Below are 17,841 nucleotides of genomic sequence, written 5' to 3' on the forward strand. Positions count from 1 at the left end.
AATTTCTTCTATTCCTAGTGTTTTCTAGTGTTTTAAACATGAATTGGGGCTGTAATTTGTCAAATGCTTTTTCTGCATCTGTTTATATTTCTTGACATTTTAAGAGAAAAATGTTCACGCTTTTTTTTTTTTGGAGAGTCAAAGATATATTGGCTTAAGCACGCCAACCAATAAAGATAGTTTCTGTCCTCATGAACTTTGTAGTATAGAAAAGTAGATTTGGAAGGAGTTACTATAATACCATGGGTTGATATTATTTATGATAGAGGAAATTTCAGGGCTTGGAGAACTCAGCAGTAGGATTCTGGGGTAGGAGTTTAAGCTAAGAAGGGGAAGGAAGGAATGAGGGTAGTTAGGCTAAAATGAACTTTATAGTTCTTTGCCTTTGAATAGAATCAGTTCACTGTTCCTCCTGGCTACAGAGGGGAATTAATATGAAGCATAAAGAGCATGTAAATAATTCCAAACCTACAAAAGAGGTCAGGTAACTTTATAGTTTAATATTGAATTGGTAATATGGACATACATAAATTCTTAGCAGTCCTGTGTATTTTAAGTAAATTGTAAAATGCAAACATTATTTGCCAACAGATCTATTTGTCCAGTGCTTTTGGTGAGTGATTAAGTTCTAGACAGAAGAAGAACATTGTTTTGTTGTGAACATGCTAGGCTGTTGCTCCATGTGATACTACCATTGGTGATAAGTTTTTGATGGACAGATTAGCACAATTAGGTGGGATTAATTTCTTTTCATTTTTGAACTACTTAAATCTATAGTAAATAGGAGGTGGTCCCACATGTCTGTAATCCCACCTACTAGGGAGGTTGAGGCTGGAGAATCTCAAGTTTGAGGCCAATCTTGATAATTTAGTGAGACCTTGTCTCAAAATAAATAAATAAATTTTAAAAAACGGTGAGGAGGCTGGGAATGTAGGTCAGTGGTAATAAAGCGCCAGAGAGGTTCAACCCCCAGTATTGGGGGTGGTGGGGGGATAAGGGTAGACTTCATAGGAAAAAAAAAAAAAAGAACTCAAAAGTTTTTGACTAATGAGAATCAAGTTCTTGCTACATTGAACAACAATTTCATGCTCTTGGACAAAGTGAAATATATTCCTTGAGCCCATTTTATTCTGTAAGTAAGGTTAAGGGAATATCCCATATCTAACTGTAGTAGAGTATTTTGTTGAAAAGAGAATATACTACTTTGTTGTATTGTGGGGAATATAATGTTGATTGAAATTCTTAGTAATTATTTAAGGAAAAAAAACATCAAATTGAATGAAAACAAATCTTTTCACTTGCAAATTTAGAGAAACATTTTGAATAGCCTTTAATTGGAAGTTCTGTGAAACTAGCTATGATTATAGGAGAAAACGAATTAAAAAGATAAGGTCACGTCTTAAATACGAATTATTCAGAATATTTCCTTGTGGAATGCTTGGTAGGAGAGTTCCTCTAGCTCTAGCAGCTGTCTTGCCACATAGGATTTACCTGAACTTCATCCAGATGTGCACATCTGCTCCACATGTTCCTGGCCTTTATCAACACCAATTCTAGTGGATGTTTAGGGGATAGGGGAATCCAACTTGCATCTTTGGTGATGTATATAGTACACAATTTTAATGGTCTTCTAGGTTCCAATATATTCTGCTAGCTCATCAGACAGTTATTAAATTAAAGTTCTGCAGAGAAATTGAAACTTAAAGATGTTGTAGTTTGGTTCTTTGAGAATAGTGTTTTCTGCTTTTATTGGAAATTAAATGACTCTTGTTTGAACCATATGACCTGGAAAATTCCATTATATAATAATTATTCATTTTTAAGGGTACATGACTCAAAGGTAATAAGCTACGGTAACATTATTTCTTAATGGTTCTTTGTACTATAGTTATAGAAGTTATTTTCAGTAATTCTGTTATTGCTGGAGCAGTTAGAGATGAGGGTAAAGATGAAATCCTAGATAAATTCACCTCACTTTTAAAAAATATCTTTTTTTTTGAAAAATGTCTATTGCAATTACCAACAAATAAAAAATGTAGCTGATTTGAGTTTTTATTTTTTCTTAATATTACTGTCATTTATCCAGTGTGTCCAAGAATCATTAAAGTGAGAAAGTGTAAATTATGTTGTTATTAATAAATAAAAGAATCAGTCATATCTGGAACTTTAATTTCTTTAACAATCTATTCTATTTCCTTGAGAAGATGTTAAAAATTTGCTTAGAATTTTTATGAGTATGGTTTTAATTATAATTTGTAATTAATATTATTTTATGAGGATTAATAAAGCCTTATAATTTTGCAGGCCTTATCACAACAACATCAAGAAAACTAGACCGAGAACAGCAGGATGAACACATATTAGAAGTAAGCACTTTTTTATTTTTAATTAGTTTAAAATATTTGTAATTATAAATATCTTAAGAAAAAAAGATCTCGCTCCCAGTAAACCAGCATGCATAGCTGTTAATATCTTGGTATATTAGTTTCTGGCCATTAATAAAGAGCAAAATAAAGGAAACATTATAAATATAGCTCATCCCTTTTATCCCCCAATTCTTTCATCAGAAAGCAGGACTGCTGCCCTCTGTTCGATTCTAGTTCTTGTACTTTGTACATACACACATAGACACACAGCAAATACAGCTTTTATTGGAAATAAATAATCAATGCCATCTGGAATTTATTTTTACTTATTATAAGTGATTTTTTCTGCATACGTCCTGTAGTTCTTTTTTCTCAGTATTGTTTTTGAAATATATTGGTATTTATAGATCTAGATTAACCTTTTGAATTATTAGTTATGAGCTTGTTTCTAGATTTTTTTATTCTTTAAATAATTACATTATTATGCATTTTAAAATCAAATTTTTTATTTTTTAAAAACTTTACTACTTGTAAATGTCCTTTTCTAATAAGGATTCTCATTCTCATGGCTTATTTAAAAATGCCTCTAATCCTTAAATATAAAACAAAACCTTAGCTTCACCTCATAATTACCTATTTCTGGCTGATAATAAACAGGTTGCAAAAGGGGGCTGGGAATAGCTGGGAGGAGGAAGGTACCGTAATGTGGATAGTGCGGGTGAAGAAGCCAAGAAGCCAAGACAGAGGCAGCAGATGGAAAGGGAAACCCAGCAGAACAAACCTGTTTCCTCTGTTGACACAGCTCTATTACATGTTGAAGGCTCGTGTTGATTATTGGAGCCAGACCTGGAAAAGCTGTGTGCTTTGGTAGAACTTTCAAGATAATATTAAGACGTTGATGGGAAATAAGTTTTTGTGTTTGTTTACAGATCTTTATGTCCGTCTGTAGACCTTTGGTAGTGGTATATTGGAAAACCAGCTTGGCATTGATTTAGCTGTCTGAAAGAGTAGATCTCTGGTTCCATCACAGGGCTGGGAAAGTACTGGTTATTTAACTTGAACTTAGCAGCTGTTTAGTGATGAATATTAAAAACATAGTGCTTGATTGTGGTTCTCTTTCATTTTTCTTCTTTTTTTTTGTAAAGATTATATAAAAACAGATCAAAAGGACATGTCTTGGAGCTAAAGTAATATTTTGCTTTATTCTAAAAACCTTCAGGAACTTCATGAACCTTAAGTAACATGAAGCAACTACCTTACTTACATATGCTAGCCAAGCACAGTGGTACAAGCCTGTAAACCCAGCAACTCGGGAGTGAGGCAGGAGAATCATAACTTCAAGGCCAGCCTCACCATCTTAGCAAGGCCCCAAGCAAGCAATTTAGTTGAGTCTCTGTCTCAAAATAAAAAAGAAAAGGGGCTAGGGACATAGCTTAGTGGTAAAGCCCTAGTACTAAAACTAGAAGAAGAAAAAATTCCTGACAAGTACCACCAGGATGTATTCATGCTTTTATAAATAGGATATAAAGTTACCAAATTTCAAAGAGGAAATAGTTTCATGGAAATCTTAATCTGCATTTATGTTTTAATATCTTAGTAATTAATTTGGAAAGAGATGTTGGTGTAGGCGAGGGGAGAATAATTAAGGTATGTACTACCATAAACATGAACTTTTAAGGGTGAAATTGACTCATGCATGTAGAAACAGTTACCAGTACAGGCCTCAAGAATCTCTGATCTTTATCCCTAAATTTAATTTGTGGGTAATTTACTTAAAATGGAACTTACTTTACACTGCTATTACTGAAAACATTAAATTGGTATTAAATGTAAATGTTTATGTCCACCTTCCTAAGCATTAAAGACTTCTGTATAAGAAAACAGCCAAACAAAATAAAATAATGATTACTAGTATTTAAATGTGTAATACTTAGCATAGACTTTAAAATGATGCTTCAGCATATTTTATGGATGAAGCTTAAAAATGACAGTGTTTTAATGCAGTATTATGGATAATTTATATTTAAGTGGACAGAATACTTTTTAAGGAGGACTCTAAATATTTCAAGCAGAATCTTTATGTATCCCTTTCATGACCTAAAAATATTAAATTTTTGGTTGCTTAACATTTTGGTAAAGTCACCTTTTAGAGCTACAGTAGTTCAAGGAGACAGTAAGAAGTAGCATCTCTTTCTCAGCCATTGCCCAGCTACGCCTGTCCCTTTCTCTACAATTAGGAAAAGTTGCCCTTACCTCCTTACAGTGTTTTTGTCAGAATGGGAAGAGATGTATGGGCCATATTGTTATGTGACCTGTAGAAGTTTATATAAATGGTGATTCTCGTTAGGAAGACGGTGTTTACTTTTTGTATATCTTAAAAATGCTTGTTGATCTATTACCTTTAAAAAACAGGTTACTGTGACCGACAATGGTACTCCCCCTAGATCAACCATTGCAAGAGTAATTGTGAAGATCCTTGATGAAAATGACAACAAGCCTCAGTTCCTGCAGAAGTTCTACAAGATCAGACTCCCAGAGCGGGAAAAACCAGAAAGAAACTCCAAACGAGAGCCTCTGTATCGCGTTGTAGCTACAGACAAAGATGAAGGTCCCAACGCAGAAATCTCCTATAGCATCGAGGATGGAAATGATAATGGCAAATTTTTTATTGAGCCAAAAACTGGAGTGGTTTCATCCAAAAAGTTCTCTGCAGCTGGAGAATATGACATTCTTTCAGTGAGTTCAGTCTCAGAACATAGTCTCTGAATTTCTTAAGTGCTTTGACTATAAACCTTGTCTCTTATTTTGGCAAATAGCTTCAGTGTTTGTGAGCCTAATAATTAGGCAATTCTTTGTAATATTTGAGAAGTATAGGTTTATTTTTTTGTTTGTTTTATTTTTTTTACTTTCCAACTTTGACTCCAGTTGCCTATTATTGATGTTGAGTGTGGTCAAGAAGTAGTTGCTCTTTTCTTCAAGCGTTAAATACATGGCATATTCAGATACAAATATGAAATGTTTGAAAGTGGCTCAGTTTCAGAAACCATTCTGTTTTAGAATGTATCTTACGATTTGCTGTTTTTATCCTCTGTTCTTATTTTATAGATTAAGGCAGTTGATAATGGTCGCCCTCAAAAGTCATCAACCACTAGACTTCATATTGAATGGATCTCCAAACCCAAACCATCTCTGGAGCCAATTTCATTTGAAGAATCATTTTTTACCTTTACTGTAATGGAAAGTGATCCAGTTGCTCATATGATTGGAGTAATATCTGTTGAGCCTGCTGGCACACCCCTTTGGTTTGATATAATTGGTAAGCATTGCTTGTCCTTTTCAGTGTCCTTTATAGGTTACACTGAGGAGAAACTTGCACATGGTTTTCTGAATTTTGCATACATCTCATAATTTAAAATGAGAATAAGATCTGTGGGTAGAGAATTTGCTTTAAACTAATCACTGGATCAGGGAGTTACAGAGAAAACTGAATGTTTTAATTATGTATCATACACACATAAAACATATAACACATTATTTTTAGTAAATATGATTAGAACATTTGAAGTAGCTGCTTAGGTGACTGTCACATGCCCATGTTTGAATATATATGCTAACAAATTTTGATTTGTATAACTTAAAAATTATAGTGCCAGCTATAGTTTTATTTTAGGCCTTTTAGGTTTTTTTTCCTTATTTTTAGTAGTAGATAGGGCATGTTAGATTAATTAATCCTTTTATAAAATTTTACATGTTAAGCCAATTCCTTTTTTTTTTTTTTTGTCATTTCATTTAGTTCCCACATAGAATATAATACCCTATTCAGCATAACTTTTTAAAAGTACACATTAGACTTTGACATCTAAGATCTTTTCATTCTGTTTTTTTTTCCACACTATTTTAATTACAAGCCTATTTAAGACCAAAAGTATGTGATGGAATTTATCTCTAGTTGGCACTTCCCATTCCTATTCTGTCTTCAACCCCTTAGCTATATTACCTCCAAATACTTTTTCAGAACATTGGAGCTGGTGGGGCATAGGTTGCAAGGATCACAGGGTACATGTGGTACATACAGGTTGTCCTCTTCAAATTCACACTACACCGTTGGATTATTTTCCCTGATTTGGGGCATCTGTTGGAATAGTTAATTGACCACACCTCTGAAATTATTAGTTTCAAAGAAAAAATTATTTTCATGGTTAACTATAATTAAAATAGTTTGTTTACTTTCTCTGAATTTATGCCACATTTTCAGATTAGCAGGATGCAGTTGGTGCAGTATCTGACTTTACTGTTCAATACTCACTGTGTATGGAACTGGTTTGATGATTGTTCTTCTTGTTCTTTGCTTGCTTTCCATGCTTGCTTGCTTCTTTTGGCTGTGCCAGGAGATACACTTGCTAGAGAAGTTTTTTACATCTTTCAGATGACTTGTGACCCGAACTGTACAGCAGAAGGTATCTGCTGAGATCACATAATTTGCTTCAGATTATGAGATCTAAAATAAAAGCATTAATTTTTCTGAGAACATTTTTATTTCCAATGGTTATTTTTCATTACTGTTTCTTTTCATAGTGTGCACATAGTCATGCATTCCAGTTGCAAACATGTCATCTTTTAATCATCCCTAGATCCTTAGGTTTCACTTAAGACCTCATATGTGTGTATGTTGTTTTGCTTTTTGGTTAGATATAGTAGTAGAAATTCACCAGGACCATAAACCTTTATTTTCATCTCATCAATTTAAATACTTAAAGTACAATGGATTTAAGAAGAGTTTTACTTAGAATACAATTGGGATGTATTGGGGTAGTATTAGTAGGACAGAAAATTTTGTTTGATTAAGCTCTGATTTTGATAACAATGGGAACAATTTATTTTCAAATAGCTATTTATGTCTGATTAGAGTTAACTATCACTATTTTTTCAGGGTTAACGTTTGTTTGGAATGATTGTTTTATTGTCAGTAGGTTTAAAATATCACAATTTTTAAAAAATATTTAAACTATTAAATGACTAGTGATGTGTTCATTTAGTCACTGAAATAAATTAAGTAAATATTCAAACCTCTGAAAAACAAATTGAAATTGATTTAATGGCAACATTAGCAATTTTTCTGTTTTTGAAGTTGCTTTCTCTTTTCCTCTAAATTCATGGCTTCCTTGACAATTAGGGTTCAGTTTTGCCTTAAAAGCATTATCTTTCTAATTGGTCAGTCTTTTCTTGCTTTCAAAATACTTGCTCCTTGGAATCACTTTGATCATTATGTTCAGAGTCTTCTTTTTTTTTTTTTTTTAACTGATATTTAGTATTAGAATGCCACACACAAAAAAACCCCAAAAACAACGGATTTTCACTCTGTGATGATTTGTTTCAACTCTTCTCTTTGTCCTAATTTAAACTAGGTGGCAACTATGATAGTCACTTTGATGTGGACAAGGGGACTGGAACCATCATTGTTGCCAAACCTCTTGATGCAGAACAAAAATCAAACTATAACCTGACAGTTGAGGCTACAGATGGAACGACCACTATCCTTACTCAGGTAAGTGAATTACTAATGATGTGTTTGTCAGAGGAGCGTTGAAATACTGTTTTAATTTCAGGGCCCACAAACAGTATGAGCAGCCAATTTTGCCTTTTGAGGTTCCAGAGTCAGAAATTAGTATAGTGATGCAGTTTATGCACAAACTCACCAAGAATTTTTATTTAGAGAAAGAAAATTAACAGCAGTCCCAATTTGGGTTTTGCATGTGATTAAGCAGTTCAAAGAATTTTACAGAAGAGTTAAAACTGAACTACCCAGTTGTATGGCATCAAAATTCCCTTAATTTTATATTCATGTCTGAACTATATTAACACAGAGTATATCGCTATAGTGGATGAAGTGTACAAGTCATTTTCATGAAAGCAGATTAAAGTGATTAATTAGTCTTTTTAAATTACTTTCCCTCCCCCTTGGCTAATAACTGGAGTTGTGTAAAAATTACTGATTAAATTATTCTGAGAATTCTAAGAATCCCTTTAACTCCATTATTTGCTCCCATCTGTTGATTAAGAGATGACCAGATTGCTAAATGTTAAATGCCTACAAATTAAGTTAAATTTTCTTAGGAATTTTCTTGGATTCTCATTATGAGTTGTGGGAGATTTACAAAAAGAACATTCTTGGATGAATAATCATTGTGGTGTTTCATTCGTTTAACAAATACTTGTTGAACACTTGGTATGTGACAGGTACTGTTTTATAAGCTGAATAATGGGTAATAATAGGCAAGACTCCTCCTGCCTTAGAGTTCACAATAGGATGGTGGAAATCATATACAAGGCTTCTGTATGATGTATATATTCTTAAAAAGGAAGACGTTAACAGAATGCTTCTGGATTCCAGTTTCCTATCTTTAGAGTATTTTACATCTTAACCTGCCAAATCATTTAGTTGCACTACAGAATAATCCTCATCTCATGTATTTCAATTAATTAATAGGTATTTAAATATTTAAAGCCAGTTGTGAAAATAGTTTATTCCTTTCTCCAAATAGTTGTGCTTTTGAATTTATGTAAAATTATTTTTGTTTGCTATACTACATGCTTTGGGGGGTCATTTTGAGATTTCCATGTAAAAGTTGATTCACAGTATTAAAGTTATGATTTTGTGACTGTTCTCATTCTACAGGCAAGAAGAATCAGTTTTCTCTCTTTATAAGTAAACCCCTGAAGTTAAAACTTCAGAGCCTGAAAGTGAGAATCAAAAATAGTAGTAAATCTAGCAGAGTAATTCTGAGTTCAGAAGTTTAACAAATAGAACTCTGTGTGGTCCAGTTTACATGATTAACTGGAAATCTATTAAGAGAAACTTAATAAGCTGTAGATCACTTGTTATATATGCCAATAATTGACAATTTATATCTTCCCCCAAATTGTATATTTAGTTAGTACAATTGAATGCTTAGAATGGAATATTGTGTGTTTATTAACTAAAATCCTTATAACACTAAGGAGATATATTCTGATTTTCTCTTCTTAATTCCAGTGCTTCATATACGTCTGTAATTTCATTTAGAGTCATTTTCAGAGAGTCTTTAATGATAATCTAATGAATTGCTAGCAAGGAAACATAGTCAGAATGGAAGAGAATGGTTACATAGTCTAGGTTGACCTGTCATGGTGTGGGACAAAGGGAACAATAAGTAATTAGGTTTAGGTTTCTAGTCTGGGACTGAGAACAGAGAGATACTAATCTGGGAGACAGCAGAGCAGCAGATACTACAGGAAGAGGAACACAGAAGTTTGGAACAGTTCTGATAAGCCACACAACACAGCAAGAGACATGTGGGTTTGTAAGTAAACTCAAGAACCAACAGAGCAGGTTTTTGCATTTAGGTCAGTAGCAGCGGATGCCAGATTTACGTAGGCTTAGGAGAACATTAAAGAGGGCATTGTCCTTCACACATGGTGCATCCTCAGCAAAGTAGGAACTGAAATTGGGCAGTGTCGATGTCAGTGTTGTGCTGAAACAACTCTCCTTGCTTTCCTGTCCTGCCAAGTTTCTGCTTAGGATGCTGACCAGCATTAATTTGAGTCATTTTGCTTTATCTTTTTTGTCTTTGTCTTGCCAGGTAACTTTCCAAATTCAGCCAACCTTTTTTCTTTCCTCCCTCCCTCCTTCCCTCTCTCCCTCAAAACAGCTTTGCTTTCATGCTTTCTTTCAGTTTCTCTTGATCGTGAGCATTGCATACTCCAGAGCAAGCCTCTTGGTTTTAGTCTCATCCCTACATCTTGCTTTTATCCATGGACAATCTCTAATCCTCTCTACTTGCATTTTCTCGTCTGAAAAATGGGTATAGGGTTAACCATCCTTAATTTTTTATAAGGATTAAGTAAGATGCCACATAAGAGTCTTTGCTCTTAAAGATCTTAAAACCTACCACCCAGGAAGTACTTAAGAGTATTGCTGCCTGTCAGAACTGGTGCAGGCTCTTGTCAGTCACCCTACCCCTAGTACTTGATTTACCTTCCTACCTCGATTCTCTTTTCTTTCAGTTCATCTTGTGCTTCCTGCTACTCGAAGGGTCTACCCGACTGAGCAGAGGAGGTGAAGGTAGATTTGCTCTGAAAAGTAGGTTCAGAGCACACAGGATATGTAGTCCTGTAGCCTCAGCTCAGGAGTCAAGGCACTGTATGTTTGGTCCCAGTCTCACCTCTTACCTTCATGTCTTTGACCAAGCTCTTCCTGGTACACATTTACCTACCAACCTAAAACCTACTCAAGCAAAATTTTACTCCATTCTTATGAGTTTTGGGGATGTCCCAGCCGGTCTCAAGACTCTTATTTTTTAGGTGATAATATATGAGACATAGTTAAATTTCATAGTGCAAGACATTGTCCAGTGAGTTAGAAAACTTTATGAGGGCAGGAACTACTACCGTACACTTATCTTACACCCTCAGTTCTGTGTGGGCAAATGCTGAGCACATAAGTGCCTAATAAATGTGTTCAGCAACCTTATTAAGACCAAGTTTTTTAACTTCCAGCTCTTTCTGTTTAATAGTGATTAATTGATTTTGGAGCAGGATTAAACATCTCTGCCCAATACCTACTCCATGGTTAAAAAAAAATATTAAGTTCCTTGCAGAAATAGGTATGTTCTGATTTGATCTGTAGAAATTACCTTAATAGCTGGGCATGTTGGCACAGGCCTGGAATCCTAGCAGCTTAGGAGGCTGTGGGAGAAGGATCCAGATACAAAGTCAGTTTCAGCAATTTAAGGAGGCCCTAAGCAACTCAGCGAGACCCTGTCTCTAAATAAAATACAAAAAAGGGCTGGGGATATGGCTCAGTGGTTAAGTGCCCTGGGTCCAATCCCTGATACCAAAAAAAATAAAAAATTGCCTTAGTCATGCCTTTGGTTCATCTTTGACATTTATGAATGAGGTGTTTGCAGTTTTGTTTTAATTGTTTTTAACGTAAATGTACAATTTAGTGTTAAAAACCTGTCATTGATGGTGTAGAGTTCTGTTAGAACACTGCTGTGGACCTATGAAAAGGTCTCTGTTCATATGCCTTCATTAGTGTGGTTAATGGTTTTACCTGTGCTAGGACTTTGATCTTTTGGCCACTTGGACTAGCAAACCCTTTTGTTCTGAAGGAGTCAATGAAGCTTAGATTTCTTGTTCATAAACTATCTTTTGTGATTGGTGCTGATAAGGCTGATACTGTGCCTTATCCATATATATCTTTCCATTCTGAAAAGTAGTCATTTTACTCTCCAGGTAAAATTTTTTGTCATTTTAAAATTTACCTTAGAACTGAGTTTTTTGACATTGGCTCTTTTTTCTCCTCTGAAACTTTTGTTTGATGTTGACATACTTAACAGTTTTATTTCAATCTGTTTAAACTGATTTTAGGAAATAAACACCTTTCTACTTACATATATAGGTCTTAAAAGAAAACCTAAAAACATTTTCTTTTTCTTTTTTGGTTGTGTTAGGGATCAAACCCAGAGCACTCAGAGCCTTATGCATGCTAAGCAGGTACTCTATGACTGATCCCCATCCCCTGCTCTAAAAACATTTATAATTTTTTTCTCTAATATTTAAAATCTTAACAGGAATTTGGAGTCTCAAATGAGAAGGAGAAATAGAAAAATCATCTATCACTCCCCTCAGTAGATTAGTAGTTACATATTCAAATGTAATATAGGAAGTAAGTCTTATATAAATCCTGGCAAAGTAAATTGTCTGATTTCTTTCCATGAGTAATCTACAAAGGTTTTCTGTGTGGACACCTAAGAGGTATTAAGTCTATATTTCATAAAGAAATGTTAATTATGAGTATTCATTGTGTCTCCAAAGTCAGATTCAAGAATTTAGGAAGGTTTTATTATCTTACTCATATTTTAAATAAGTAATATATCAGTGAGAAATTTTAAGGATATTTTTGATTCTAGATTTTTGTTCCTTTTCTCATATTTACATTACATTTTGCTAAAATAACAGCTTTTTTCAATGTACATGTGATATATATGTCTAGATTATTTAAATGTTAAAACAATTATTAGGAATATTTTGTGAGCCGTTTTTGTCATTTATTATAGGTATTCATCAAAGTAATAGATACAAATGACCATCGTCCCCAGTTTTCTACATCAAAATATGAAGTTGTTATTCCTGAAGATACAGTGCCAGAAACAGAAATTTTGCAAATCAGTGCTGTGGATAAGGATGAGAAAAATAAACTAATCTATACTCTGCAGAGTAGTATAGACCCATTGAGTCTCAAGAAATTTCGTCTTGATCCTGCAACTGGCTCTCTCTGTACATCTGAAAAACTGGATCATGAAGCCATTCACCAGCATGTTCTTACAGTCATGGTAGGCATCTACTTGTTCTTCGGCCTGCATGTGGCTCCTTAAAGGTTTCATGTGTTTGAGAATGACAGAGATTTTTTTAATGCGTGAGAAAGAAAACCCAAACAGGATTGATAATGTATTTTCTTTTTAGGTACGGGATCAAGATGTTCCTGTAAAACGCAACTTTGCAAGGATTGTCATTAATGTCAGTGACACAAATGACCATGCCCCGTGGTTCACCAGTTCCTCCTATGAAGGGCGGGTTTATGAGTCGGCAGCTGTGGGCTCAGTCGTTTTGCAGGTTACAGCTCTGGACAAAGACAAAGGGAAAAATGCTGAAGTGCTATACTCAATTGAATCAGGTATTTTTGGACCATTCAATTTGTTAAAGCATATTTTCTTTTCTAAAATTAGTTCTAGATATTGAAGCGTTTCTATGTATATCTGTAAAAATTGCTTGAATTGGTCTTTAGGTACCATTTTACATGTTAGGAATGGAGATTTTTCTTTCTTTCCTTCTTTTTTAAGAGATTGAATCCTAATAAGTTTGGGACCCAGTATTCTTAGAGAGTCACAGTATTAGCATAATTCAAGACTCTGAGAAGTCCTGCAGAAAAGAAAACTCTCTTTGACTAATTTCAGTATTTCTGAGATAATTGTAAGTGAACAATCATTTTCCTCCAAAATATTGGTTAATTATGAGACACTTAGGAATACTGGCCTAGTAATGTAACATTTTACTTTTTAGTCAGAGAGTATTTTCTTTTGTGCAGAGCCTAAGTGTCCATGATAGAGTGCTGATTTGTCCCATTCTCAAAAAAAAGTATCTTCTACCTATCATCTTCCTTCTGAGTTAGCTCCCCTCCACTATCGTAAACCCCCATGTTTCTTTAAAAATTGTTTCATGAGCGAAATTGGGTTGTTGCACTAGGCCAGAGTGGGGTCTGAGACTAGAAGAAATGTTGAAAAGGCTGAGATGATGGGCCTGAGTGATCCAGGGCCAGGAAGGCCAACTGGAACTGTGTGCCTGGGTGTTTCTGAGTATAATCAGGCAAGAGCCTGTAGGGACTTGCTGGTAATAACAAGGAGGATCATCAAGAAATAGTCATGGTAATGTGAAATGTTTTTGTTCTCTCTTCTGTTTTATGCTGCCATTCACTCATTCGTTCATTTATTTGTTCCATGGACTGATTGAGTTTATTTTATGTGCCAGGTGCCATAGTCATAGCATTTGTGCTTGTGCTTGATAGATAACAGGTTACCATTGGCCCACAAATGGACATATGTGTTCTAAAAGATTTCTGCTCTAGAGCATGTGATTGCACAGTTAGAAATTTCATTGCTTTGAGACTTTCCTTCCTCATGCCAAATACTCTTGAGTAAATGATGAAATATTGAGAAAGTGGTTTGATTTTTTTTTCCACCTTCCTCAGTGCCATTGTTAGTACAAGAAATATTGTTTCTTTCATTCTAATATTCATAATGGTTTTAGAGAATTGAAATCTTCTGCTTTCCTTGATTTCTGTTGTTATTAAGTGCAGAGCTCTATCTACTTAGGTGTGGTCTCTCCTATACATTAGATTCCATAGTGTTTAGATTATCTATAGATCATAAAATAAAAATCTGAGTAAATGGAGAATAATTTTTACACAATACTTACTTTTCTACTTTATGTGCTTAAACTATTCTTATTTCTTTACATATTTGAAATTTCATATGTTTCCCATAAAATAACTGAATTGAGTTTATTATTCACAAATATGATTTTACATACTGTCTGTGATTGCAGTGTTGAGATGCATTGTAGTATAGTTAGTGACTTGAATACAAGTATTTTTCCACTGGTTCAAAAATTTAGCAGTTAGAAAAACAGTACATTCCATTTGTGCATGCCTGAGCATTTCAATAAAGTAATTTTGTCATAGACAAACTGGCTGGGTTTATGTAGGAGAAAATGTTAAACTTTCCCTTAGCTTTCACATAATTTTCAACAACTGGGTGGTTAAAATATGATTGTTGGTGTCTGAGTCAAGGCATGTGCATTCTTCAAATGCTTGTAATGACTGATGGGATTAGTAATTTGGTATTCTAAGAATGGAACTCTTATCTGCCCTCAAAGAATAGATAGTACCAATGGGCTATTCTAATATGGTATTAGAGCTTTTAATATGTTTTTATAGTTTTGGTAAAGTTATGCTAAACAATTTTTTCTTAGGAAACCATTACCAGGAAAATGCAGTAGAATTGTTTGTATGTACATCTTTTGGTATGGTATGAACTATAAAATGTTCTTACTGCCTTTTATTTATCAGTTTATCCATAATCAGCTGCTTCCTAATTTGTGTCAGATTACATTTAATAAAGTTCAAAAGACTAGTTATAAATTCCATCCATAACACTGTATGTTTAATTAGCAGCAATTTATTGAGCAAAAGGTTTAGTCTGATTAGGAGTCTTTAGGGGAAAAGGAATTTAATTAAAAGATATTTTCAGTATCAGTTGGGCTATGCACTAGAGACACATCAGTGCCATACTCTGAGCCATGTGGTATTTTCTTCTTTTTAGGTTATTTTTAAAAGTAGATTATTGGAACATTCCTACTATTGTTATGACACCTGGAAATACATTCAGTAAATACATTTATTGATTTGAATTGTTTTTTTCTCCAAGGTCATGTTAAATGTAATTACAGTGAAGTTTGGTAAAGGTTGCCTTACTTTGATTAGGCCTTTACTGAATGAACATCTGCAGTGTGTCAATCACAAGAAGAAACAAGATTCTCCTGCACATCTTTCTTACTTTCTCTGTGGGGGAGATACATTAAACTATAGTGGTAGCTAAAAACCAAAAATGGGTGTGTTTGTTCAGATGATTTCCCTGTTTAAATACAGAGAACAATATAAAGTTAAAATATTTCAGCTAAAGTAAATTACTAAGACCTCAACTTTTGCCGCTCACTGCCTTTCTGATTGGTTCGTAAAAACCGTATGTATATTTCAGTGTGGGCAGATGTAACTGTTAGTTATACACCAGTCAATAGCCCTTGTTGTTTTTGCACAAAAATACATTGCTTTCCCTTCTGTATATCTGATGCTTTCTGCCTCTCTCTATGTGTGAGAGAGAGAGAGAAAGAAAGATCCATATATTAAATCACTGGCTAGGTTTCTGTTGAACCTTCTTGGTATCAGTGACAAGTTCAGAGCTACCTTTTTTAAAACTCAAGCTACTCCAGATGATGAAGTATGTTTCTAAATTTCCTATGGTTGGTAAAGAGCAAGGTTGTCATATATATTGTAAAAAACAACAACAACAAAAACAGGTAAATAACAGAAATCTCTATACTGAATAGGGAGGTCAAGGAAGGCCTCACCACCACACTCTCTAAGCAGGGCCGTTCAGGTAAAACCTAAATGAATGAGTAAAAAAATGAATGGAGAAGATGGAGAAACAGCTAGGGAAGGCGGTTCTAGGAAAGGACACACCAAATTCAAAGGCCTGAGAGAATGTTAATTCCTTCAGTTGAAGCCTTGCCTATTTGAAGCTTTTCTGGCAAAATAAAATTTCACTATAGAAAATAAGAGAAATATGGGGCTGGGGTTGTGGCTCAGTGGTAGAGTGCTCACCTAGCACGTGTGAGGCACTGGGTTTGATCTTCAGCACCACATAAAAGTAAATGAGTAATATAAGGGTTAAAAAAAAAGAATGCTTAAAAAAAAGAAAAGAGAAATATATGTCAATGGGCGAATATAAATTTTGGGGGGTGGAGAAGATAGCTGCCAAGGGTTACCATGGTATCCCATGTCTTGCCAGGCCAGTCTGTCACAGTTTTGAAAGATAAAGATGATGTACGGGATAGAATGAGAAAAGCATCCCTGAGTTCTAATGACTGCCTAAAAATCATTGAGAGAGAACCTGGGATCATTGGCTCATTTAAATAGAGACAGTCCGGATATTAGTGTCTGAGCAGCCTGGCAGAAGCTGCAGGACTCCATCCTTAGGCCAGAGTTCAGTCCAGAGCTGCAGGTTCTAGAAAAACCCTGGCTTCCTCCCTGTTGCAGACTGAGGGACCGCCTTGGGGTCTGGACACAGAGCCAGGGAGACTTAATGAAAACCAGGCTGGGTCTGGCCTCAAAAAATTGTCATGGATTTTTGGAAAACGTATTAAAGGAAGGAAATGAAGACTGTAGAGGAAGTGTTTACTGTTAATTATGTGGAGAAAGAAGTGCTGGACTAATTCCCTGGTTTGCACATCACTCTAAGCAGTTCTAGTCTATAAAGTACCATACTGATTGCAAACCTAGAGGAAAATTAATTTAAGAACACAATTAAGTAGCTTGTTTTGGGGAAGCATAATAGTTCTTTGGGGGAAAAATAAGTTTAGTACTATAAATTCTGCATATTTGTTTATGAAACCAAAAGGGATGGAAGGCTTACAGATGGATCTATCCTAAATACTCTCATACTACCTTGATCTATGCAAAAAAGCTACAGGAATTGCTGGTTTCTTGAAAAGACACACAATTATGGGATTTTTTTTGGAGTTGAGGTTATAGCTAAATATATATAGCATAGCCTGGAAAGGTTTAAAGAAAATTAAGCAAAACAATGTGTCCTACTAGTTTATTTGTCAGCTGCAGCACTATTGACATTTTAGACCAGAAAATTTTTGTCTTGGGGGTCTGTCCTACGCATGGTAAGATGTTTAGCAGCATCCCTGTTCTCTACCACCAGATGCTAGTAACGCTTTCTCCCTCTAAGTTGGGAAAACCAGAAGTATCTCCAGACATTGCCAGATGTGTCCTTGGGAACAAAATTGCCCCTACTTGAGAACTACTGACTAGAAGATAAATTGGGCTGAAAAAGGTTATGAAGGAACTATTGTTGGAATCCTCAGTACACCAAATATTGAAAATAATGGACAGCTCTCTTGAATCTTAATGTAAATTCTCCCAGTGAATTGAAATCTTCCTTTTCATAATTAATTAGATCACTATGAATTTGCAAATGCAAATATATTCCAGAAGGCTTTTGAGGAACTATTGGAAAATCATTAACTCAGATGCTTTATGGAGAGACAACCATGTCTTTCCAAAACATATTTCCAGTTCAGACAACAGAATGAG

At 34.6% G+C, this 17,841-nt stretch overlaps 1 protein-coding gene across 6 annotated transcripts in view; it reads left to right on the top strand.

Moving 5' to 3' along the window:
• Positions 1–17,841, top strand: part of Fat1 (FAT atypical cadherin 1) — a 124,402-nt gene that overhangs the window by 73,840 nt on the left and 32,721 nt on the right. For all 6 annotated transcript variants that reach the window (XM_071610472.1, XM_027927076.2, XM_071610476.1 and 3 more), the window contains exons 4-9: positions 2,305–2,366; positions 4,779–5,102; positions 5,472–5,682; positions 7,772–7,911; positions 12,464–12,739; positions 12,870–13,080. In XM_071610472.1, the coding sequence (XP_071466573.1) occupies positions 2,305–2,366; positions 4,779–5,102; positions 5,472–5,682; positions 7,772–7,911; positions 12,464–12,739; positions 12,870–13,080 (1,224 nt within the window). The remainder of the gene's footprint in view (positions 1–2,304; positions 2,367–4,778; positions 5,103–5,471; positions 5,683–7,771; positions 7,912–12,463; positions 12,740–12,869; positions 13,081–17,841) is intronic.

Source organism: Marmota flaviventris, chromosome 3 (assembly GCF_047511675.1).
Source record: "Marmota flaviventris isolate mMarFla1 chromosome 3, mMarFla1.hap1, whole genome shotgun sequence".
NCBI lineage: Eukaryota > Metazoa > Chordata > Mammalia > Rodentia > Sciuridae > Marmota > Marmota flaviventris.